The following is a 25,651-nucleotide window of genomic DNA, read 5'->3' as shown; positions in this document are numbered from 1 at the left end:
AGGTAAGAAACTGGGAGCTTTCTTCTATTCGAGACTAACCAAAAGCAGTGTATTTGTTAAGACATCATTTAAGGAAGGTCCAACCAGAAACTAATGGTGAGCCGAATGGTAAACCAAAGGAACAGGCAGTCCACTTGGCATTTCTAAAAATCATGTAGAAAACTATCACCTAGATTGATTCTCATAATGTCCTTGTGAGTCATTATTAGTAATTTAATAAAAGAGAACATTAGAGAACAAGAAATTAAAACAACTACTCCAAGATTAACTTACCGATACAATTTGAGAAATGAGACCTGGTGGCACAATGGTTAAGCACTCAGCTGTTAACAAAAGGTTGGTGGCTCAAACCCACTCAGTGGTTCCACGAGAGAAAGATCTGACAATCTGCTCCCATAAAGATTACAGCCTTGAAAACCCCACGGGGCAGTTCTACTCTGTCACGTGGGGCTGAAAATCGACGCAATGGCACCTAGCAACAACTTGAAAAAATTCCTGAAAAATCAATATTATGAAACTAGATGCCTATTGCAAAGAATAGAAAGATGCTCCTCTCTGTTACTTGTCCTGAAAAGTCATAACCTGTGGACAAGTGGAATAAATTGCTACTACTATAAAAAGTAATTTCACAAACTCATTTTATCTACATATTGATTAGAACCCAAGAACCACTGGAAAACAGCCATCAAAAGATAAATATTTAAGAAAGTAAACACAGCTCACTCTATTTGCTTAAATCAAGAGTATAACCAAACTGCTAAGTGATCAGAGATAGATGGGTCTTAAAAGAAAAAAGTTGTTTTAGGTACGGAATACAAGCTGGAAAAACTGGACAAGTTCATTACAAGGGCACTGAGAATAAAGGGTTGATTGCCGAAAGGCTTCTTGTATCAACATTAAAAATACCTTTAATCTATTGAAATACTGAATTTAAATGCCTTCACCTTAGAAAACCATTCTTCATCATAAAAAAGTAAAATAGAATGAAAGAGTTACGACTAAATACAAGTCCCCAAATCCCATAGTAAAAATTAAAGTTCATATTCAAAGAGAGTCAACTATTAAAGTGAAACGCATAGAACCATGTCTGCCACAGAATATAATTTACCTGTTTTAATAGTAGAACGTTAGGTGGACATTTTAAGGCCTTCTTAAAGTTTAGTTAGAGCTAGATCCCTTAAGGTCAAAGAAAAACCTCCTCTTCATTTTTATAACCTAGCAGTTAACACAGTAAACAACAGCACATAGCAGGTACCTAATTTTCAACCCTATTTCACAGAACTAATCTGCCAGAATTCTGAAAGTATCATCATGGTTAAACATACGACAATTCTATTAAAAACACAGCATACCAATAATTTAAATGGAATGATTAGTCTTATACTAAGTATGCAAGAGCCACTAGTAGCAGACAACTAGAATGTGAGTGGAATGATGAGGGTTAGCAAAGGATGAAAGGATGTACAGAACATAGTTCTCTAGCTTTTAAGAGTAAATCATTACATTTAAATGTAAACAGAAGTCAATAATCATAAGGCAAAGGCAACAGCTATGTGCAGGCTTCACTTGCATTCACCTCTAGTAACTTCTCTTATTAAATCCTACTGTTACTTTCTCACCTTTCTGTAGTCATTAAACACAGCAGGAATACAGAAACCCTTGTAAACACAAACAGCTCTGCCCTACACCTTAAAGTTTAAAAGTGTGTGTTGGGGGAATGGAGAGAAGGCACTGAAGCAGCAAATAAATACAATTTAACCCAGCATTTGCCATGCTTATTTGAACAAATCTTTTTTAAACCTAACACCAAGAAACCTCTATAAAGCAAAGGTCCCAAGAAACCACTCTGGGAAGCAGCAGCTTAGAGTGTTTCAGACGCTAGATAACCTACCATTTTAAAATGAACTACTTACTATCTTAAATGTTCTCTAAGTACTAATTTAATATAAAAGTATCAACTAGTTCAATCTGAAGAACAAAGAAAAACTTAAAAAAAAAAAAAAGAGACAATTCTCTAATCTCTAAGGTAAATTTGTTTCTCCTTTAAACAGAACTCAAAAGGAAACCCTCATAGTGGGCTCTGGGGACCATAGTCTCTGGGAACATCTAGCTCAACTGGCATAACATAGTTTATAAAGAAAATGTCCTACATTCTACTTTGATGAAGAGTGTCTGGGGTCTTCAAAGATTGGGGGCAGCCATCTAAGATACTCCACTGATCTCACCTCTTCGGGAGCAAAGGATAATGAAGAAAACCAAAGACACAGGGAACGATTAGCCCAAAGGACAAACGGACCACAACTACCACAGCCTCCGCCAGACCGAGTCCAGTACAACCAGATGGTGCCCAGCTACCATCACCGACTGCACTGACAAAGATCACAATAAAGGGTCCCAGACAGAGCTGAAGAAAAATGTAGAACAAAATTCTAACTCAAAGAAAAAAAAGAAAAAGACCAGACTTACTGGTCTGACAGAGACTGGAGAAACCCCAAGAGTATGGCTCTCGGACATTCCTACAGCTCAGTAATGAAGTCACTCCTGAGGTTCACCCTTCAGTCAAAGATTAGACATGCCCATAAAACAAAATGAGATTCAATGGGCACACCAGCCCAGGGGCAAGGACAAGAAGGCAGGAGGGGACAGGAAAGCCGGTAATGGGGAAACTAAGGTTGAGAAGGGGGGAGTGTTGACATGTCATGGAGCTGGCAACCAATGCCACTGAACAATATGTGTATTAGTTGTTTAATGAGAAGCTAGTTTGCTCTGTAATCCCTCATCTAAAGTACAATAAAGCTTTTAAAAAGTTTTTTAAATTTAACAAAAAAATGCAATTTGAAAAAAATATTACCAATTAAAAAAAAAAGAAAGCCCTCATAGAGAAGAGAGAATTTAAAAATATAGAAACACATGAATATTATGCTACACTAACCCTCAAGTTAAATAAAGTAACAACGACTGTGAGGATGGCACAGTGCTGGGCAGTGTTTCGTTTTGTTGCACATAGGGTCGCTATGAGTCAGAAACGACTTGATGGCACCTAACAACCCTCAAGCAGGAATAACATAGAGCCAGAAATGCATAAAGAGAATTCAGACGACTTTAAAGAGTATTCTAAATCTACATAACTCACGTGGTTTCTCTTTCTGGTCTTCACCCCGCCCCCCGCCCAACAGAATCTATGGAGTAGTAAAGGAAAACAGATGAAAGAGTCCTTAAAACTCTGCTCCTAAACTGGCCCTTCCTCCTTCAACCTAATCATTACCATAGGAAAGCTCTGGTTCCTGGGTAATCCCCTAAGAGCAGCTTATTAAGTGGGAGCCAGCAAAGAAGGGAGCTATGATGCATGTTCCTCGAGCTTTCTACTGTGAAATCTAGAAACAACAGTAGCTTGTACACTTTTGCCTTGTGTATGCTTACAGAGATAAAATTCAGATTATTTAAGAACATCTGCACAAATACTCTGTTCAAGAAATATAAAACAGTAAGACGGACTTCTAGCCCATTTAACATTTAAATCTTCTTTTGTGAGCGAAAGATTTTCAAAATAATTTTCCAAATTATTACTAAATACAACATGCTCTATAATTTTATAATAAAAATGATGTCTTTCCTTCAAATAAAATTAATTATACATTAAAATAGTTTATCTACCTAAACTGAAAGAAGAAATATTACCTGGAATAATTCAGAAAAGTCCTACCTTTTCTTTGCAGCTGGAAAGCATGCTAATAATGCTAAGACAAACTGATTGGACTGAGAGCGCTGGGGACCAGTCTTCTGTTAGAATGGATAAACAGATATGACCATTGCTATAAACATGAGGATGAACAGGAATATTTTCACCAGTAAACATGACCTAAGAAAGAATAAAATTCCATTAACACTCAAATAGTCTAGATCACAAAAAACTTAAATTTTCTCCACATATAAGTACTGATTTTTAAGAACAACAAAAAAAAAAGAAACATAGTGCCAGGAACAAGGTAAACAACTGCTTGTTGTTTTTTCTCGTTAACTCAACAAGTATTGGTTTTGCTATATAAATAACCATTTGGGGGGAGGAGAAACCTCCAGAATATCTATTTCATATTTCAGCTATTTTAGACAAATTCCCTTTAAAATTTTCTAAATTACTACATAGTTTTAAACTAGTGAAAGACAACTACATGTACGAGACTGTTTTTTCAAATTCTACCCATTGCTCTCTGCATATAAAAATCAAATACAATAAAATTTTAAACAAGAGTATTCAATCTTGAGACAGTATGAATTATAAATAACAGGACTACACCTACCACCTGTAACAATGCTAGCACCTAAGGTGCTTCTACACAAAAGGACATTACTGCTATATATTCCACTGCCTCTAAGCTCATATACCCATTATGATGAGCACAAAATCATTACTTATTAAGCAGCGAATAACTATGTGCCTAGACGGAAAAAACAAAGATTGAATAAGTCTCCCAATTACTCGCTGTTTTTCTCCACCTTTCCTTTTGCTTAATGTTTCTAACAATGTTTTTCCCTTCTCCATCTTGCCTCAGCACTGTTTTATGAGACAATAAAACTATTATTCCCTTCCTTTGCCCTAGTAATTCAAATATTCCAACAGTAGTGTTTCCTAAACATATTTATGTAAGCATCTGAATAGCTAAATTCATATATCCTCAGGAATCTGTAATGCATAACCCAAGGTAGCTCAAAGCAAGCACAAGTCTGATGTTTAAGAATTTATACATATATGCTACTCCATCATACTAAACTATTTACTCTGATATAAAAAATTTTAATTGACTTAACCCACCCATCTTTAAACAAAGTTAAATAATAATAAAGCAAGATTCACCGTATTTACTCTGTGGTTCAGTAATAATTCCTAATCCCTAAGCTGGTCATAAAAGAAACCACCTGAAGATCTGGTTAAAAATACAAATTCCAAGGCCTCAGTTTCACAGATCCTGATTCAGTAGGTATGACAGAATTTTTATAAAGCTCATCAGACGTAAGCCAGTAACTCCCAAACCAGACTTAAGGGTATCTCTCTTAGTCTTGCAAACTGCCTCACACCCAACAAGCACAGGAAAATCTCAGTAAAGAGAAAAATTCTACCTTCAGTTATGACAGAATCGATGAAATATGTATTACTCTAGAAATACCTTTCTTTGCCTTTACAGAGCAGAAAAGAAAGCGAATGAAATAAGGATGGCCACAGTAAGGTATGTCATAGTTGAATACGGGATTTGTTGTGGGAAATTATCATGAGGTAGGTTTTTGTTTTTAAATATCTAGGTACAAAATTTTATTACAATTTTACACATATTTACATTTTAACAAGGGAGCCTTTCACACAACAGGGTGGTCTTCTAATATTTCAAATATATTAGTAACAAATGGGACCTCATTTTCTTGGCTGAAGCTAATATAAGACAGTGGAAGGAATTTTCTTTTGCCAAAGGAATGACTTCGTACATTTGCATATTTTTTCTTTAAATTCTGGTCATCCACCACACACACACACAAGCTGAAATAAAGTTGAAAAGTAGAAGTATAAAGGAAATGTAAAGCCACCAGTTCTTCTCAGTTGCAGAAGACTGCCTGAAAGGAGTTTGGCTTTGGCATGGCTATGTTCTAAGCATTCTATTTATCTCTAATTACGTAAGTGTTGTTGTCAGGTGCTGTCGGGTCCATTCTGACTCACAGTGACCCCACGTGACAGAGCAGAAACAGAGCAGAACTGCCCCATCGGGTTTTCTAGAAATTTTACAGGTCTTTTTCTCCTGCAGTGTCACTGCGTGGGTTTGAACTGTTAACCTTTGCCTCTTAATCACTTTGCTAAAATGATACTTTAAGAAGCATGACATTTTCCTCTGTATTATAAACTCAGGGAAAAGAATTACCACCTGTAATGAAGATGGCACCTAAGGTGCTGCTATCCAAAAGGAAATGACTGCTTAAAGGGTCTCACAGTTCCACACTTAAAATCTATCCACAATTATCTTTAACTAAATTTTATTTTTTATAAATATAAATTATAATTTATTACATCATATGCATTTGATATTCCCACAGTATGTTGCAGACGTCTAGAACAGGAGTTTAGAAATGTCACAGAATATGGATCTACTTTGGGGTACTCTTTTTGCCACAAAAAGTCATTTGACCAGTGGGATCTATTTCGTTAAGCTGCTTTTAATAAGAACACAAGCAATGTCCCAGGACTTATTCCCTGGCCGTGATGATTTTTTAAAGGATTTTTTTCCCTCAATGAGGTCTCTTTATCAAGAAGTAGATTAGTGCTCTGAAGGTGCCAAAAAATGAAGAACTGTCAAAAAAAAAAAAAAAAAATTTTTTTTTTTTTTTTTTTTGGTCAAGATTATCTTCTTTGACAAAAAGAGATCAGTGTATCAGTAACCATCAAGGGAAATACACAGACCAACCAAAGACTAGCCAATTTGCTGAGCCGAAGGAAAGCAGTATCATTCTTAGCAGAAAATGGTTATGAACTAAACTACTTGCCCTGAGAGCTGAGAAGCCATGAACCAAAAAGGAAATCAGAAGAGAAAGAAAAGGGATGAGTGGCCAACAGCAGAAGAAACAGACATTCCATAAGTAGAGAAGAGAGCCAGAAGACAAAAACAGCTTTGAAAGCTGAAGGGACGGAAATAAAAATAAATCAAATCTCAATAACCGTTAAAGCAGGGATTTTTTATGCATGCTGCATGCAGGGCAAATACAGCCGGCCTGAAACCTAGCAACCAAAACCAGGAATTTCATTAGTTGCACATATCATAGCAACCTCTAGGACCTAAACTGCCATGTACAGAATTTAAAAGTTTCTCTAAACCATGAAAAAGCTGAGTTTACATGCCAGAGATGAATACCTGAAATAACAGGAAAAGTTTTTCAACAGTTTATTCACATAAAAGGATGGAAAGCACAATTTCCACAGTTTTGGAGTAAACTCTGCTATTATGGTTCTCTATACGATATGATGGAGAGAGGAATCAATGCTGAATTTCTTCAAGCTCATGCTCTCATCAGTCCTCATTTATTTACTACTCAGTACAAGCCAAAGGAGAAAATGGAGAGTCCTGTCATTCTAATGCAGTTAAACAGGTTCTGAAAAAATAAGATTAAGCTATTTCCAAAGTGATATATAACAAGACAACTGAATACAATGAATCTGAAGCCACAGGGAATGAGAATTTCAAACTAGTCATATAAACAGTTAATGACTGGAGACTGCACACATTCCCCACTGCATAAACCACACTGAATAAAACAGAATTATACACTTTTAAGAACAAGCTATTTGATGGACATAAAGTTCTAATTTTAGAAAAAGATCTTAGACCTAATACATATGAATCATGTTTGAAATCCTAACTCTGTATAGCAGTCCTCAGGATCTCTCAATTTGCAAACATCCATCAGTGTGGTTCTTTTTTCAGAGCAGAGGAGAGATTAGAGAGAACTAATGCTCAGGGTTCCTTATAATTTTGGAGGTAAATATGCACATCCCATATCCAACCTAAAACTTTAAACAGTCCAACCTCTGGGTAACTTTTGGATCAACTTAGTACTGTGAATCTAGTCTGCATTGCTGGTAGGAAAAAAAAAAAATAGGTGAAGATTAAGTAATTGTTTCTAATATGAAATTCACGGTGGTGATACATGAAGATTTTCAAACATCAAGCCCAATACTGAAAAACTTTATAATACTGAGGTCCTATCACAAGGAAAGGTATGTTCAAACTAATGGTCTGGGGATAGAAAGTCAGACACTTTAGAATGGTGCCAAGCTAGGTCAGAACATAGCTGAATACTTATATAGTAGTATATACATAAAGGAGCAATACAAAGCAGGCTATAATTATAAAAGCCAGTCTACAGTATGGTCAACAAAGTTTCTCCCTGGAAATATTCTCTGTTCAAAATTTAAGATTACAATCAAGGACAACTATAAAAACTGAACATACATGTACAGACTTTTCTGTTGTACTAAAAATTAATCAGATATTTAGTTATGTTTAATATATAACATAGGTAGTCTGGCATAAATGGTAAATACTTGATGGAAGTGACCGGGAGTTAGTATTTTAGCATAGTTTTCAATTCAGTTCTCCCTTGAGTCCTCTAATATGTATCAACAGCGTCAATATTAAGTTTTCCCTGGCAGTCCATAATTACCACTACCATGCAAAAAAAAAACTCCTGGATACAATGCAACTAACCACGGGTTCCTTTGGATAGTAACCATTCTCTACCCTTATACTCTGTGTTCTTCTAGCCTACCAGCCTTTATCTCCCCTGTTTCTCCCCTAAGGCTTTAATGACTTGGCTTCACTGTTTACTACCTCCTCATCAAGTGTCCCAGACGCTAAACAGTTTAAGGCATAAAAATTGCTCATCAGTGCATCAATTGGTCTCAACCCCCCTGGATCAAAGGAGAATGAAGAACACCAAGGTCACAAGGTAATTATGAGCCCAAGAGACAGAAAGGGCCACATGAACTAGAGACTACATCATCCTGAGACCAGAAGAACTAGATGGTGCCCAGCCACAACCTATGACTGCCCTGATAGGGAACACAACAGAGAACCCCTGAGGGAGCAGGAGAACAGTGGGATGCAGATCCCAAATTCTCATAGAAAGACCAGACTTAATGGTCTGACAGAGACTAGAAGGACCCAGGTGGTCATGGTTCCCAAACCCTCTGTTGGCCCACACAGGAACCATTCCCGAAGCCAACTCATCAGACATGGATTGGACTGGACAATGGGTTGGAAAGAAATGCTGATGAGGAGTGAGCTACTTGCACCATGTGGACACTTGAGACTATGCTGGCATCTCCTGACTGGAGGGGAGACAGGAGGGTAGAGGGGGTTAGAAACTGACAAAACGGTCACAAAAGGAGAGACTGGAAGGAGGGAGTGGGCTGACTCACTGAGGGGAGAGAAAGTGGGAGTATGTAGTAAGGTGTACATAAGTTTATATGTGAGAGACTGAACTGATTTGTAAACTTTCACTTAAAGCACAATAAAAATTAAAAAAAAAAAATTGCTAATCAAGATTTTGAAAGCTTGACCACCACAAAAACTCCACCCCCCCCCCCCCAAACAACAAACCTATTGCCATCGAATTGATTCCAGCTCATAGCAACCTTGTTTAAGGGCAGAGTGGAACTGACCCACAGGGTTTCCAAGGCTATAAATCCTTAAAGAAGCAGACTGCCACATCTTCCTCCTGCTTAGCAGCTGGTGGGTTCAAATCGCTGACCTTTCAGTTAGCACCCAGGCACCTTAACTACTGCGCTATCTGGGCTCCTGCCACACGAAACAGCAGGGAGAAATGACTCCAAAATATCCTTCCACTCTTATTTCCTGCCATAGTCTTCTATGTAGCTCCACTTAAACAACAATAGCACGTGCTCACAAATTTCAGAAGAGGCCATGTCCTTTCACGCCTTGCCTCACTTTTCATACAAACTCTTCTTGTCCTTTAAGGCCCAGTTCAAATAGGTTTTTCTTTACCCCCTGATTCTAATCTAAATCAGTCACTGCTGGGAACTTTTGTTCATTAAGCATATAATTCATACTGTCCTTCCAGTTGCTTAGGCCAAAAATCATGAACTCTTCTTTGACTCCTCTCTTTCATTCAAATTCCACATTCAACCCATCAGCAAATCCTGCTTACTGTGCCTAAAAATCAGATCCAGAATATGGCCACCTTCCATAACCTCCACTCCTACCATTCCAATGCAAGCCACCACCATTATCTCTCACTTGGATTACTGCAATAGCCTATCTGGTCTTCCTGTACACCTTTGTTGCCCCAGCAGTCTATCTGCCACACAGCAGCCAAACTGTTACTTTTAATTTCAAGTAGGATTGTGTTATTTCTCTGCTTAAAACCTCCCAAAGCCTTCCCATCTCACCCAGAATACAAATCCAAGTTTCTACAAAGGGCTATAAAGACTCTATACAATCTGTGATGTATTCTCCAGTCCCAAGTATCTGTCTGACCTACGTCCGACACTCCCTCTTGCTTATATACCACTCCAGGGACCCCCATGCATGCTCCAGATTCAGGGCCTTTGTGTTTTGTTTTTACTCACTCTCCTCCAGACAGATACATGCCATACTCCCTTCACCTATTTCAGATCTCTGCTTAAATGTCACCTTTTCAGTAAACCCTTTACTGACCACTCTATCGGACACTGTAACATGCCTATCCCCTATCCCCATTCTCTTTTCTACCATCTTCCATACTATATGTATTTTACTTACTGTTTTTCTCTCACTACAAGAATGTAAACTCCATATAAGCACAAATATATATATATATATATTTTTGCCATTTTGTGCGCTACTGAATCGCCAGCACTTATAACAGTGTCTGTTCTATGTTATGAACTCAGTAAACAGAATGAATGAATACATGTCTACCTATCCAAGCACTGGAAACCCTGGTGACATAACAGTTAAGAGCTACAGCTGCTAACCAAAAAGGTCTGCCGTTCAAATCCACTAGGCACTCCTTGGAAACCCTACGGAGCAGTTCTACTCTGTCCTATAGGATCACTATAAGTCAGAATTGGTTTTTTGGATCCAAGCACGAAACAGATTATAAACTCTTTAATGGTAAGCTTAATGCCCTTCTAATCTCTGTACTCTCTCCCATCTTTCAAGTACATAGCACAGTATTTGGCACACAATGCATGCTCAATACATGTGAAATTAACCAACCATTTACCTGCATCCAAGCATCGAAAAACAGAATATATACAAAGATATTTTATTTTCTGTATAGCTGGCAATAAGTGCACATTAGTGGAAAACACTGATGGAAACGTGCCTCATCTCTGTCCCCATGTTAACAGAAAAAGTTTTTGTTTTGTTGTTTTTCCTTTTAAAACAAATGAGCCAAACATCGTTTTTGGGGTAGGATTTTTCACTCTAAAGTGAGATACAAAGTGAGAAATTAACCATAACCGGCAGGGGAAAAAAAACACATCAAACTATAATGGTATGTATGGTCTTACAGATCTCATTTACAGGTACAGAAGAAATAGTTTTCCACTGAGACTAGTCTAAAATATTCTAGGGATATTTCCCAAATTCTACCCTTGTAAGTAACGGTGAATTTAGTACTGCTTTTTATAATGTAGGAAGATGAGATATTAATTCATCTAACTAATGCCAATGCTGCAGGGTATCATCGTTTGGTCGACGGGGAACTGGAGTGGTTCCAACCACTTCTCCATGGCAATGGACCTCTGCAAAGCTTCAGTTACCAGAAAAATATTGAAATTTACATGCACATCAAGCATTGATTGTTGAACCCATTACAATTATTTTATAATCAAATAATGTGATTAATAAAAGAAATCAATTTAAAAGTATAACTGGACTAAGAGTAGCTGTCATTTTCTTAGTCAACGGGTATTAGAAAAAACAATTTCTATGAGATGGGAGAAACTATGAAATTATTTAAATAATTTAATCAAATATTTAATTATTTAAATTATTTAATCCTCATATTTCAAAAGACTGGGGACTACTTCACTAGAGCTTTTTAAGGTATCATTTCACATACACCTATTTCATTTTCAGAGAGGAAATTATTGCATGGATAAACAGCTATTTTTCTTATGCCAATATACACACCTAACTGGCAGTATGGTGTAAGAGAGAGAAATAGTCGGGTTTGAATCTTGACTGAATATTGCTGAAATGGTTAAGTTCAGACTCAACCATAAAGGGCCTTGAATGCAAAGCTAAAGATTTTTTAAACTGAACTCCACAGGAAATACAGAACACTTAGAGGTTTTATTGCTCAGGGTAGGGGAAGAGTGGAAGCCAGTGAGATAATTATGCCTTCAAAGAAATCTAGTGGCACTATGAAAGGATGGCTGTAAGTGGAAGAACCAGAGACTAGTATAATAGTTCAACTAAAGGATAAAAGCCTCAACTATCGCACTGATAGTGAGATAAAAAAAGAGTAGACAGGCTTAATAAGTATTGCAAAAGGATTTTAAAAATGGAATATAAAAATGAGGGAAAGGGAAGGATTTAAGATAAGCAATAGATAGTAGTAACTCAAGAGAAAGGAAAACAAACTTGTTTTCGCTTATTTCATTTTGCTATGGGGAAGGGTTGAGTTTAGATGTGTTAAATTTAAGATACCTTTTTTTTTTAGGTACACAAGTAGAGCTTCCAATAAAACCAAAATGTTACCGTTGAGTCGATTCTGGCTCATAGCAACCCTACAGGACAGAACAGAACCGTCCCATGCGGTTTCCAAGGCTGTAATCTTTACGGAAGCAGAAGGCCAAATATTTTTTCCACAAAGTGGCTGGTTCCACGTACTTCTCCCACAAAGTGGCTGAGTGCTTAACCATTGTGCCACCAAGGCTCTTTGTGCTTCCAATAGTGGTGTCAAATTAAACCTCAGAAAGAAGAGGTTATACCTAGTTGCAGATCTGGGAGTTAGCAGCTTAAAATAGTTGGAGATTTTAGAGAGAAGATACTGCTGAAAAAAGAACCTGGTGAACATCAAAATCAGAAGAGGAGAGGGAAGAAAAATCGGCAAAGTAGAAGGAATTTGATGAATGATCTAACTTATAGACATATTACAAACAAAATTCAAAATGGTGCTTAAGTTTGATATTAGACTTAGTATTAAATACTATAAGAAAGTCTAGAGGAAACTCTGAAGGTAACAAGGGGATGCCTGAGCTCCCATTGCCTTCAGGCATTAAAAGAAATGATGCTGAGCAGTAAGATTGCAACTAAAGAAAGTGAAGATAATTTTCTGGAAAGAAGGAAAATGGTTGTTTTGGCTTTTAATTATAGTCTACGGATGATTATTATAGAGACCTAAAGTCCATGAAAACACCTAGCCTTTCACTTTATTCTTATGAAAATAAAAAACTGAGTCCCAAAAGTCTTATGCTTTTCTGCTCTTATGAAAGTTTAGAACTCAAGGAGTCACTGCGATGGTTAACTTTATGTGTCAACTTGGCTAAGACATGGTACCCATTTGTTTAGTCTAATTGTTGCTGTGAAGGTATTTTATAGATATGATTAACATTTACAATTAGTAGACTTTATGTAAAGGAGGTTACCCTCAATAATGTGGGTAGGCCTCATCCAATCAGCTGAGAGTCTTAAGAACAAAAACTGAGGTTTCTCAGAGAAGAAAGAATTCTGCCTCAAGATTGTAACATAAAAATCCTGCTGGCCTGTCCCACAGATTTCAGACTTGCCAGCCCCCACAATTACGTGAGCTAATGCCTTCAAATAAATCTCTTTATTATAGTATATGTATTATTTACTTATTATATATACATATGTGTTTATACTTATTTCCTATTGGTTCTATTTCTCTGGAGAACCCTGATAGTCAATAGCCATTTAATTCTACGTCTTCAAACAATTCTTTTATCTACAGGATAGTTAGTATCCATTTAATCCTATGTCTTAAAACAATTCTAACTATAGCACAGTGCAACACTGACTTCCATTTATCCTCCTACATGGTCAAGAAAAGATTAAACTATGTTTGGTATTATCGGCTTAAAGTAGAAATGAAATATGGCTTTCCTCAAAACAGCAAAACTTTAGCACCTATCAAGCTGAGTTTCAGGTATTTGGGAAATTTTGTTATCCAGAACGTCTCATCATCTAGCAATACTAATAGATGAGCCTTAAAAGCCTAATCATTTTAGCCAACAGAACTCACAAACCTCCAATTTTAAAATCTAAGTACTTTGTCGTAATATTCTGACAAATAAGTAATTCTAGTAATTCATCTACTCATCTCACCAAACCAGAAATCTGGAAGTCATCCTAAAAAGTTTAATCATTTACCACAGCTAAGTAGCTCTCAAAAACGTTTCTCTACCATTATCCCTTGTCCAAGTATTAAGTCGTTAACTAAGGTGACTGAGCCTCAAATAACAATTATCAGATTTTTGGCTGACGTCTTGTAATGTAGTCTGCCCTTGTAATACTAAAAGGTTGCAGTGACAGCATGTCAATCCAAAATCAAAGAAGAACTGTGAGTTTCAGCAGAATATACGCCTCTTCACCATGTCATTGTGTCATTACATCACCCTATCTATAAAGAAGCATCTCCAGTTATTCCAAAAGGCAAACTTCTCCCACAACCTGTACGCCTGGGCTAGATTTCTATTCCTCTTTCTGCTAACGTCTATGAATAAGAAACAGCTTTAAATTCTTAGAAGCACAAAAGTAGCAAAACCCTAATCCCAGAAAGTAAAATGTTTCTAAGATCTTGATTATATTACAAGTAAGATAATGAAGGAACAAATCCACCTACATATCTATAATAAACTTCTTTTGTAAGCTTTTACTTAGTCGACATCTGTAATTTAGCATTTTGCTATAACTTAAGACTACAATAAAATAAAAGAGCAAGATAATTACCTGAGGAGAGTCAAAAGGGTATCGACTACTAAACTTAAATAGAAGTTGAAATTTTTCTCCTTCATATAAGGTACCTGGTGCACCTTCCATGTCTACAATCCACCTAGAATATAAAAACAATCAAAAACTTAACATTAAAGGTGGCTGGGGTGAGAAGGAAAAAGGGAACAATGAGTACTTCTTCCTCTATGCCGGTACTGGGAATGGAGTCGTTTACATTTAACAGCACATTTCACCTTCCCAACAACTCTAAGAGGCAGGTACTAACTTCTCTTGCCCTCTTCCCTTCTCTAACACTCCAGTGTTAAATAGCTAGACCAAGGACAGAGAGCTCACAAAGGGCAAAACCAAATTTTAATCCAGGTCTGAAAACAAAATAAAAACCCAAACTTAGGTGTGTTGACACCAACGCCTGTGTACTTCTCAATCATGCTACATTACTTTTTTATTATTATGGCAAAAACATATACAACAGAACTCTTGCCAATTCAACATTTCTTACATGTACAATTCAGTGACACTGATTACATTCAACATGTTGTGCAACCATCACTACTATCCATTTCCAAATTATTCCACCACCATTAACAGAAACTCAGTGCCCCTTAAGCAATGACTCCCACTTTCTCCCTCCTCCCCACCTGCTGTTATCATTGTTGTTTGCGGTCAAGTCGATGTCAGCTCACAGCGACCCTGTATGAACTGCCCCATAGAGTTTTCTAGGCTGAAATCTTGCCGGGAGCAGATTGCCAGGTCTTTTCTACTGTGGAGCTGCTGGTTGGGTCCCAGCTGCCGACCTCTCGGTTAGTAGCCAAGTGCTTAACCACTGCACTACCAGGGCTCCTTTCCAACCCCTAGTAACCACTAATGAACATTGGTCTCTAAACGTCTGCTTATGTAAGTGTGTTCATGTAATACTTGTCCTTCTGTGACTGATTTATTTCAGTCAGCATTGTTTTCAAGGTTCATCCATGTTGTAGCAGATATCAGGACTTCAATTTTCTCTATGGCTAAGTAATATTCCATTGTATGTATATATGCCCCATTTTATTTATTCATTCATCTGCTGATGGACATTTCAGTGGTGTCCACCTTTTGGCTATTGTGAATAATGCTGCAAGGAACACTGTTGTACAAGTTTCTGTTTGTGTCACTGCACTCAATTCTTTGGGGTATATATTTAAGAATGGAATCGTGATGTTACCTTATTTTTTCAGTGATGGGAAAAAAATTATAGATAACACCAAACTAATCAATTGCCTTTCAGATATCAATTATTTTAGAATCAATGGGGGAAGCAGGTATCAGCAATGACTGCAGAGAACTGTAGCAGGCAGATCTATTTTCTTATCAGTATTCTAGAAAAAATTAAACAAGAAAAAGGAAGTTAAATTGTGGTCAGTCCACTTACTGTTAGGGTTATTCAAGGCTCTGTATCCCCTTTCCTTTGACTTGTTTTGTTTAAATTGCTTAGTAAAGCCCAGAATAGACTTCTACGACATATATGCACGCTTACCGACTTTGTTTTCATTGATAACAATTGTGAATATAGATGTTTGCATTTATATTCTAAACACTATCTCTTATTCTTTTCTTTAGAGCAAGGGGGGAGGAGAGAGGAGGAGATAAGGGATCACAATGGCAATGATGGCAGGGGCAGGCAGCATCTAGGAACAAAAATCAACTAAAGTCTTAAGAATCAGTTTCTAAATTATAGCTCTGTCAGTTATAATTATTATTCCTTTAACCTTACACTCTTCATGTATGAAATCTTATGATTTTAAATACAGAGAAACAAAAGGAAAAGAGAGAAAACAGTGTTAGGGTTCTATTCATCACCCCATCCATATTCTACATATGTAAAATAATAAATATACCTATTTTTTGAATAGGTAACCCTGGTGGTATAGCAGTTAAGAGCTATGGCTGCTAACCAAAAGGTCAGCAGTTCGAATCCACCAGGCGCTCTTTGGAAACTCTATGGGGCAGTTCTGCTCTGTCCTTTAGGGTCACTATGAGTCAGAATCAACTTGACAGCAATGGGTTGGTTGGTTGATTATGGCAGAGTATATTCCAACGTAGCCTCCCGTGGGTAATTATGACTATACACAATTTTTGATTTACTTGCTGACTACAGACTATAACTTAAGTGACGCCTTTTGACTACACTAACCTGAGAAACCATTTCCCATTTTAAATGAGTATATATTCATATATCACTTTGGTAATTAAAGAAACAAAAATTAGTACCTTTAAAAATTAAATACATGGCCCCTCGACTCTCAGCCAAAAACTAAAACCATTCCCGAAGCCAACTCTTCATACAAAGATAAGGCTGGACTATGAAACATAAAATGATACTGGTAAGGAGACACATGAGACTAAGTGGACAGCTCCTATCCGGAGGCGAGATGACAAGGCAGAGGGGGACAGGAGCTGGTTGAATGGACACGGGAAATACAAGGTGGAGAGGAGGGGTGTGCTCTCAAATTATAGTGACAGCAACTAGGGTCACATAACAATGTGTGTGTTAAGTTTCTGTATGAGAAACTGACTTGAATCATAAACTTTCATTTAAAGCACAATTAAAAAAAAATTAAATACTTACTGTGTAATTGAATTTTGAACACTCTTTTCATTTAAAGTCATCCCGGGAGGTGGATCATTTTGCAAAGCCAACAGTTCTTTCTGTAGTCGTTTCTAGAAAAGAACATCAATAACAATTTGTACTTTTTTTTTTTTACAATGTAATACCCTTCTATTATACAATCCTTCTATTATAAAACCCTTACTTAAATTTTCTCCAAACGCTCATACCTTTTTCTTTATGTCTTCTACATATCTTATAGGCTTCATTCTCAAAATCTGAATTGCTTGCCTTATAACTCACAATCTGTTAAACATCGAATTATTTCTAAATGTATTTGTAAACATTGACGCTATGAAGCAGTTATGAAGAGCAGCCAATTACCAACAGGACATCAACTTCTTTGGAGTCCCTAGGTGGCATGAACAATTAAGTATCACCAGATTGGTGGTTCAAACCCACTGAAAAGCACAAAGGAAGACAGACCTGGCAATTTGCTCCAAATGGTCACAACCCTGAAAACCCTGTGGAGCAGTTCTATCCTGCACACGTCATTTCACCATGAGGTACAATGGGTTTGACAACAACTAACAACAACAGCAGGCTAGGTTTTAAGTGCTTAAAAAGCTGCAGCAGTGCTGCTTTTTTTGGTCTCCAATTACAAAAATCATAGTTCTCCGTAATCCTTAAAGATTATGTTATTTAAGACAGACAAGCTTTCCAGAGAAGCAACAGAAAAAAGTTAACTCTTTATGCAAATAGCCTTTTGAAAAAAAGCTTAAATAATTTGTAATCCATAACCTCTGTTTCCTTAAACAGGATCAACTGCATATAATTTAACCTTTCAAAGTCATATTACTACGAACGTTATTTATTGTACAACATATCAGGCCTAGAGATATGTAAGGTCATCTCCATACTAGCTAGCTCCAAAATGGCTATGTATTTTGCATTCTTGTTTGTACAGGTTTTATTGTTCTCCTCTTTCCTTATCATCAGTGGACATTTTTCTTCAGTATACAACAAAGCAAAACAAAACACAGCAGCCCCCTGATCCAGACTTTCTGAAGCCACTGAGGCTAGATGAATCTCTGAAACTATTGCCCTAAGATAATCTTTAAACCTTAAATCAAAAATATCCCCTGAAGTCTTTTTTAAACAATAATTTAGCTTAATTAGTAACGAATGTCTGCTTGAGCATTTAACATTTTATTGTTCTGCAGGTTAAAGTTTACAGAGCAAGTTAGCTTCACATTCAACAACTTATACACAGCTTGCTTCCTGACGTTGGCTGCAAACCGCTGAATGTGTCACACCCACCCCGCTTCCTCCCCAGGTTCCCCGTGTCCGTTCACGGAGCTTTATTTATTGCCCTTCCGAACTTTGTTTCTGGGCAAATGCCACCCTTTAGGTCTCACGTAGTTGATTGTTCTGAGGTGTACATTCCTCACCAGTGTTACTGTTTATTTCATAGGCCTGTCTATTGCACGGTTATAATGTGATCTCCAGGAGTAATTTAAGTTCCAGTTTGAAGGGTGTCTAAGGAGCACAGACTCAGGGGTTTCAACAGTACGTCTAGTCTTTTTTAGAGCATTGTGCTCTTTTAAAGAACTATCTATACGGAATCAAAGCGACAACAGCAACTTGAACAATTAGAAAGCTTAGGCAGAATGAGTTTACGTTAATGGGGGAGGAAAAATTTGGAAAAGGATGGTGAGAATGGCTGTACAACTTGAAAAATGTAATCAATGTCACTGAATTGTACATGTAGAAATTACTGAATTGGTATATGTTCTGCTGTATGTATTTCCAACAACAACCAAAAAATAAATTATTTTAAAAGAAAGATCTGATTCAAATATAGCAAAATGTTTGCATTTGTTAGATGTGGGTGGAGAATGCACTGGTATTTGTTGTAATATTCTCAGGTCTTTACTATAGGTCTGTATTATTTCACAATTTAAAAAAATAAATTATATGGGTACTGGAAACAAACAAAAATCCACAGCAGCCCCTATTTTATGGGCCTGAAAACCAAACAGCCATTTATGGGATTGCATACAAGACTGATTCTTAATGTATCTTTTCTCGGATTAAAGTAGATAAACACGGGTATCTTTTCAAAATTCAAGACGTCTCTGCTTACAAACTGGTTTCTGCTTTTCTAGAAAGTGAATATTACTACCAATACAGCAATGTTTCTAGATCTTTTCAATCCATGATATCACTACTGATTAGGAAATTCTTCCCTTCTTTGTTGAGAATCACTTAATAAAGAGGACATTATAAACAACCCTTTAAGTTGCAAGGAATGAATATTTTTTCCTCACATCTTGCAAGATTATTATTGCTATTAACAAGGAAAATAAGGTGTTGATGCTGCAATACTCTCCAAAGAAAATAATCACAAATTGAAAATTAGTTAAGAAAAAATTTAGTTCTCCAAAAATACAGAAATAAAGCTGCCTAGATAGATGGTTTCTATGTTACAACAGGGCTTCAAATGTGTTCTACCAATGTTAACAAACATGGGTTTTGCTGTCAAATACATTTTTTAAAAAACACGTACACACACACACAAAGTAAAACCAGTTTCTTCAATGCAGTACTCCTTAGAGACTTCTGATTTACTAACTTACAAAGTAATTCTCCAAGAGGAGGAAGATGACAGAAAAAGGTTTCCAAAGATAATGGAACCATAAAACCCTCTCTGCGCAATACATCTGAAAAGTGTTATTCCAATGACCACATTTTAGGAAACTACTGTGTAAATCCTTCAGATCTTGGGAACTTTGCTAAGACACGGAAGGCAGCCCATGTTAATGAAGAGAGAATATAAAGGCAAGTGAAGAAGGGTTTTATTGATATGATTATCCTGAGGTCTCCTGAACATAATGAAGGGTATTAGGGAAAAAGAAATGTTTGTTCTCCCCACCCTCCCAGTATTTCTTAGATGTTCACAGCCAACCTCCAAGAGAATCTCTAACTCAACTCCAGCTCCCGGTATTCACACCTTGGGTAGTCTCCTCCCACACTGTATCATGGTTGGTCTGTGTGACCAATAGAACACAGCAGAAATGATGGTATGTCACTTCCTGGTCTTGAAGTAAGCAATTGGGCCCCACAAGAGTCCTCTGCCTTCTCTTAAGAAACAAGCTCTAAGTTCTCTGAATGTGGACATAGAAGAGTTAAAAGAGAAGAGTCTAAAGAGAGCTCAATGCACAGAACCCAGAGGTAAATCCATCCAACCTACTGTCACCTGATCTTCGACAATGGCCCAGAGTCCATTGAATGGGGAAAAGACAGTCTTTTTAACAAATAGGGCTGGCAAACCTGAATGTCCATCTGCAAAAAAAAAATGAAACAAGACCCATACCTCACACCGTACACAAAAACATACTCAAAGTGGATCAAAGACCTAAATATAAAACCCAAAACTATAAAGATCATAGAAGAAAAAATAGGGTCAACTCTAGAGGCCCTACTACATGGTATTAACAGGATACAAATCATAACTAACAATACACAAACACCAGAAGACAAGCTAGATAACCAGAATCTTCTAAAAATTAAACACTTATGCTCATCAAAAGACTTCACCAAAAGGGTAAAAATAGAACCTACAGACTGGGAAAAAAATTGGAGTATAACAAATCTGACAAAAGTCTGATCTCTAAAATCTACAGGAAAATCCAACACCTCTGCAACAAAAAGACAAATAATCCAATGAAAAAATGGGTAAAGGAAATAAACAGACACTTCTCCAAAGAAGACATTCAGGAGGCTAACAGACAAATGAGGAAATGTTCAGAATCACTAGCCATTAGAGAAATGCAAATCAAAACCACAATGAGATACCATCTCACCCCAGCATTACTGGCACAAATCGATAAAACAGAAAATAACAAATGTTGGAGAGGCTGTGGGGAGATTCTAACTCTTAGGCACTGCTGGTGGGAATGCAAAATGGTAGCAGCATTTTGGAAAATAATATGGCACTTCCTTAGAAAGCTAGAAATAGAAATACTGTATGATCCAGCAATCTCACTCCTAGGAATATATCCTAGAGAAATAAGAGCTGTCACACGAATAGATATATGCACACCCATGTTCACTGCAGCATTGTTCACAACAGCAAAAAGATGGAAACAACCTAGGTGCCCATCAACATATGACTGGATAAACAAACTCTGATACATACACATAATGGAAAAAAAAAAGGAATACTACGCAACCATAAAAAACAATGATGAATCTGCGAATCATCTTACAACATGGATGAATCTGGAGGGCATTATGCTGAGTGAAATAAGTCAATCACAAAAGGACAAATATTTTAAGACACCACTACTATAAAAACTCATGAAAAGGTTTAAACAAAAAGAAACAATCTCTGATGGTTACAAGGGAGGGGCGGAGTGGGAGGGAAAACACTAAATAGACAACAGATAAGTGGTAACTTTGGTGAAGGGTAAGACAGTACACAATACTGGGGAAGCCAGCATAACTTGTCAAAGGCAAGGTCATGGAAGCTCCACAGACACATCCAAACTCCCTGAAGGATCAAATTACTGAGGGCTGTGGGGAACGTGGTCTCAGGAAACCTCTAGCTCAATTGGCGTAACATAGTTTATAAAGAAAATGTTCTACATTCTACTTTGGTGAGTAGTGTCTGGGGTCTTAAGCTTGGGAGCAGCCATTTAAGATACTCCACTTGTCTCACCCCATCTGGAGCAAGGGAGAATAATGAAAACCAAAGATACAAGGGAATGATTAATTCAAAGGACTAATGGACCACAACTACCATAGCCTCCACCAGACTAAGTCTAGCACAACTATATGGTGCCCAGCTACCATCACCGACTGCTCTGACAGCAATCACAACAGAGGGTCCCAGACAGAGCTGGAGAAAAATGTAGAGCAAAACTCTAATTCATACACACAAAAACAGACCAGACTTACTTGATTGACAGAGACTGAAGAAACCCTGAGAGTATGGTCCCCAGATACCTGTATAGCTCAGTAATGAAGTCACTCCTGAGGTTCACCTGTCAGCCAAAGATGAGACAGGCCCATAAAACAAAACGAGACTAAATGGGCACACCAGCTCAGGGGCAGGGACGAGATGGCAGGAGAGGACAGGAAAGCTGGTAATAGGCAACCCAAGTTCGAGAAGGTAAAGAGTGTGGACATGGGGTTGGTAACCAATGTCACAAAATATGCATATTAACTGTTCAATGAGTAATTAGTTTGCTCTGTAAACCCTCATCTAAAGCACAATTAAAAAAGATAAAAATAAAATAGAGTTCAATGTAAAAACAAAAATTCATACTTGTGAAGATTTAAAGAACTGGTATAACCAGGTATCATCAATCATCAGAAAGCTATAACCACATGAGGAGACATCTGCCTCCCAACACTGAAGACAAAGTGTTACACAGAAGTAGATGAGAGGCACTACCAGTGGGATAGCGGGATAGAGTAATAGCAAAAGCAGTATCACCACCAGATTATAAGACCATCGTTATCAACACTGGCCTGCTTTCCCAGGCAGTGGTGAAAATGGCACCTAGAGAATGAGATAACTGTAAAAGGGAGGAATAACTGCAAAAGGTAACTAATATACCTAAAGAAATAGAACCACTCAGAAACCATGGGGGGAGGGAAGGTGTTCAAAGGGCATGGGAGGGGGTCACACCCACATATCATCCATATCTGTTCCCAAATTGGTAAGGCACAAGAAAACTCATTATGTATACAGGTAGTCTCCAACTTATAATGGGGTTCTGTTCAGATGACTCTGCTAAATCAGTTCTGATGTAAGTCGAATATCTTTTTTTTTTAAGTTTTCATTCTTATTAATGTTTATTTCATTATTATTGCCTTTTATTATCAGTATCTTTATAAATCCGATCTTTATTTGTCTTCAAGGGTTGGAAACATTACATATAAGCTTACAAATATATTTTAAAACATACATACATAAAAAATATACAAATCAATGGACCACAATTACCACAACCTCCACAAGACTGAGTCCAGCACAACTAGATTGCGCCTGGCTACCACCACCAACTGCTCTGACAGGGATCACAACAAAGGGTCCTGGACAGAGCTGGAGAAAACACAGAGCAAAATTCTAACTCACACCACACAAAAAAAGACCAGACTGACAGAGACTGGACAAACTCTGAGAGTATGACCCTAGATGACTTTTTAACTCAGTACTGAAGTCACTCCTGAGGTTCACCCTTCAGCCAAAGACTAGACGGGCCTATAAAACAAAAATAACACATGTATTTCAATCATGTATACGAGGCTAAATGGGCATAGCAGCTCAGGGGGGAGGACTAAAAAGGCAGGAGGGGACAGGAAAGCTGGATGAATGCAAACGGGGAACCCAAGGTCAAGTAGGGGAGAGTGCTGACACGTCACACAGTTGGCAATCAATGTCACAAAACAGTATGTGTAGTGTTTAATGATAAACCAATTTGCTCTGTAAACTTTCACCTAAAGCACACACACACACAAAATATCCCCACACAAATCATAAAAATTTACTCCAATGATGAAGAGTTGGATGACACTGGCACTTTGTCAGCTGCAGTAAAAACGCCACTTGTGGAAGGTTCTGGATCATCTGGATTATCCCTGTGAGTGAGGATGGTGTTTCTTGTCAAAATTAGTGAGAGGTGTCTATATGGTCTTTTTTTTTATTTCATGTATTTCAGGGTAACATCTCACTGCTTCCTGAATCTGCCTATGAACTTTAGCATTGTGATCAGCATTTGGGTCCGTGTTTTCAAGCAACTGAAGCCCCTGGTTTAGTTTAGAAAACTAAACCTCTATGTCAGTGTTTTCAACAGTAAATCATAAAACTGAACTCTGCAAGTACACACCTGAGAATGGTAACATCAGCAAATTATGTGCTGTGACACTGTATACAGCATATGTTACCCATGATGAGATGTATCCCTCCCAAAAAAAAAGGCAGTTTGTTTAAGCTGGAGTCTACCTGTATGATAAATAAGCGTTTCTCTGAATCTAACACATACCAACAACTGTAAAATGAACCACTATTTTAAGAAAAATAGCTTTGCAATTAAACAGTGACACATCATTGAGAAGACATTTTGATTTCAGAGATGTTAAAATCTTCCATTTTTAAATATATGGAATATTTTAAAGCTAATTCACCTGAAGCAAGAGAGGAAGAAGGAGAGTCAGGAATAGGAGAAGGAAATGGAATGTGTGGCTAACTGCCTCCATGAACAACTGCTCCTTTGCCCTGAGACCAGAAGAACTAGATGGTGCCTGGCTACCATTACCGAACATTTTGATCAAAGATTCTACAGAACAATCTTGATCAAAAGAGGGAAAATGTAGACCAGAATTGAAAATTCTCAAAGAATCCAGCCTTTCTGGAGCCATGGAGGCTGCTTGAATCCCCAAAACTACTGCCCCAAGAGAATCCTTAAACCTCAAAAGTATCCCCCCAAGTCTTAAAACCAAACAATAATTTTGCTTAACTAGTCAAGAATATCTGCTTTGGGGTCTGGGGACCATGGTTTCAGGGGACATCTAAGTCAACTGGCATAATAAAATCTATTAAGAAAACATTCTGCATCCCACTTTGGGTTCTTAAACACTAGCAAGCAGCCATCTAAGATGCATCAAATTGGTTTCAACCCACCTGGATCAAAGGAGAACAAAGAACACCAAGGACACAAGGCGATTACGAGCCCAGGAGACAGAAAAGGCCACATGAACCAGAGACTACATCATCCTGAGACCAGAAGAACTAGATGGTACCTGGCTACAACCGATGACTGCCCTGACAGGGAACACAACAGAGAACCTGAGGGAGCAGGTGAGCAGTGGGATGCAGACCCCCAAATTCTCCTAAGACCAGACTTAATGGTCTGACTGAGACTAGAAGGATCCCGGCGGTCATGACCCCCAGACCTTCTGTTGGCCCAGGATGGGAACCATTCCTGAAGCCAACTCTTCAGACATGGATTGGACTGGACAAGGGGTTGGAGAGGGATGCTGGTGAGGAGTGAGCTTCTTGGATCAGGTGGATACTTGAGACTATGTTGGCTTCTCCTGTCTGGAGGAAAGAAGAGAGGGTGGAGAGGGTTAGAAGCTGGCGAAATGGACATGAAAAGACAGAATGGAGGGAGAGAGCGGGCTGTTTCATTAGGGGGAGAGTAACTGGGAGTGTGTAGCAAGGTGTATATGGGTTTTTGTGTGAGAGACTAACTTGATTTGTAAACTTTCACTTAAAGCACAATAAAAATTGTAAAAAAAAAAAAAGAATATCTGCCTTGAGCAGTGTGCCCTTTTAAGATCTATGTGTATGAGATCAAATTGACAGCAGCAACTTAAAAGATCAGATAGGAAACTTACGGGGCAGTGAATTTATGTTAATGAGGGAGGAACAACTCAGAAACGGAGGGTGTCATGGATTGAGTTGTCCCCCTAAAAGATGTCAACTTGGCTAGGTCATGATTCCCTTGTGATTGTTTGATTGTCCACCATTTTATCTTCTGATGTGATTTCCCTATATGTTGTAAATCCTATCGTTATGATGTAATAAGATGGA

At 37.7% G+C, this 25,651-nt stretch overlaps 1 protein-coding gene across 3 annotated transcripts in view; it reads right to left on the bottom strand.

The window, feature by feature from the left end:
- Positions 1-25,651, bottom strand: part of UBE2W (ubiquitin conjugating enzyme E2 W) — a 100,875-nt gene that overhangs the window by 51,824 nt on the left and 23,400 nt on the right. For all 3 annotated transcript variants that reach the window (XM_049853692.1, XM_049853691.1, XM_049853694.1), the window contains exons 2-4: positions 17,068-17,159; positions 14,460-14,562; positions 3,704-3,859 (exon numbers count right to left, since the gene is read on the bottom strand). In XM_049853692.1, coding sequence (XP_049709649.1) covers positions 3,704-3,859; positions 14,460-14,562; positions 17,068-17,159 — 351 coding nt within the window. The remainder of the gene's footprint in view (positions 1-3,703; positions 3,860-14,459; positions 14,563-17,067; positions 17,160-25,651) is intronic.

Source organism: Elephas maximus, chromosome 15 (assembly GCF_024166365.1).
Source record: "Elephas maximus indicus isolate mEleMax1 chromosome 15, mEleMax1 primary haplotype, whole genome shotgun sequence".
Lineage (NCBI taxonomy): Eukaryota > Metazoa > Chordata > Mammalia > Proboscidea > Elephantidae > Elephas > Elephas maximus.
This window is presented reverse-complemented; position numbering and strand designations above follow the sequence as displayed.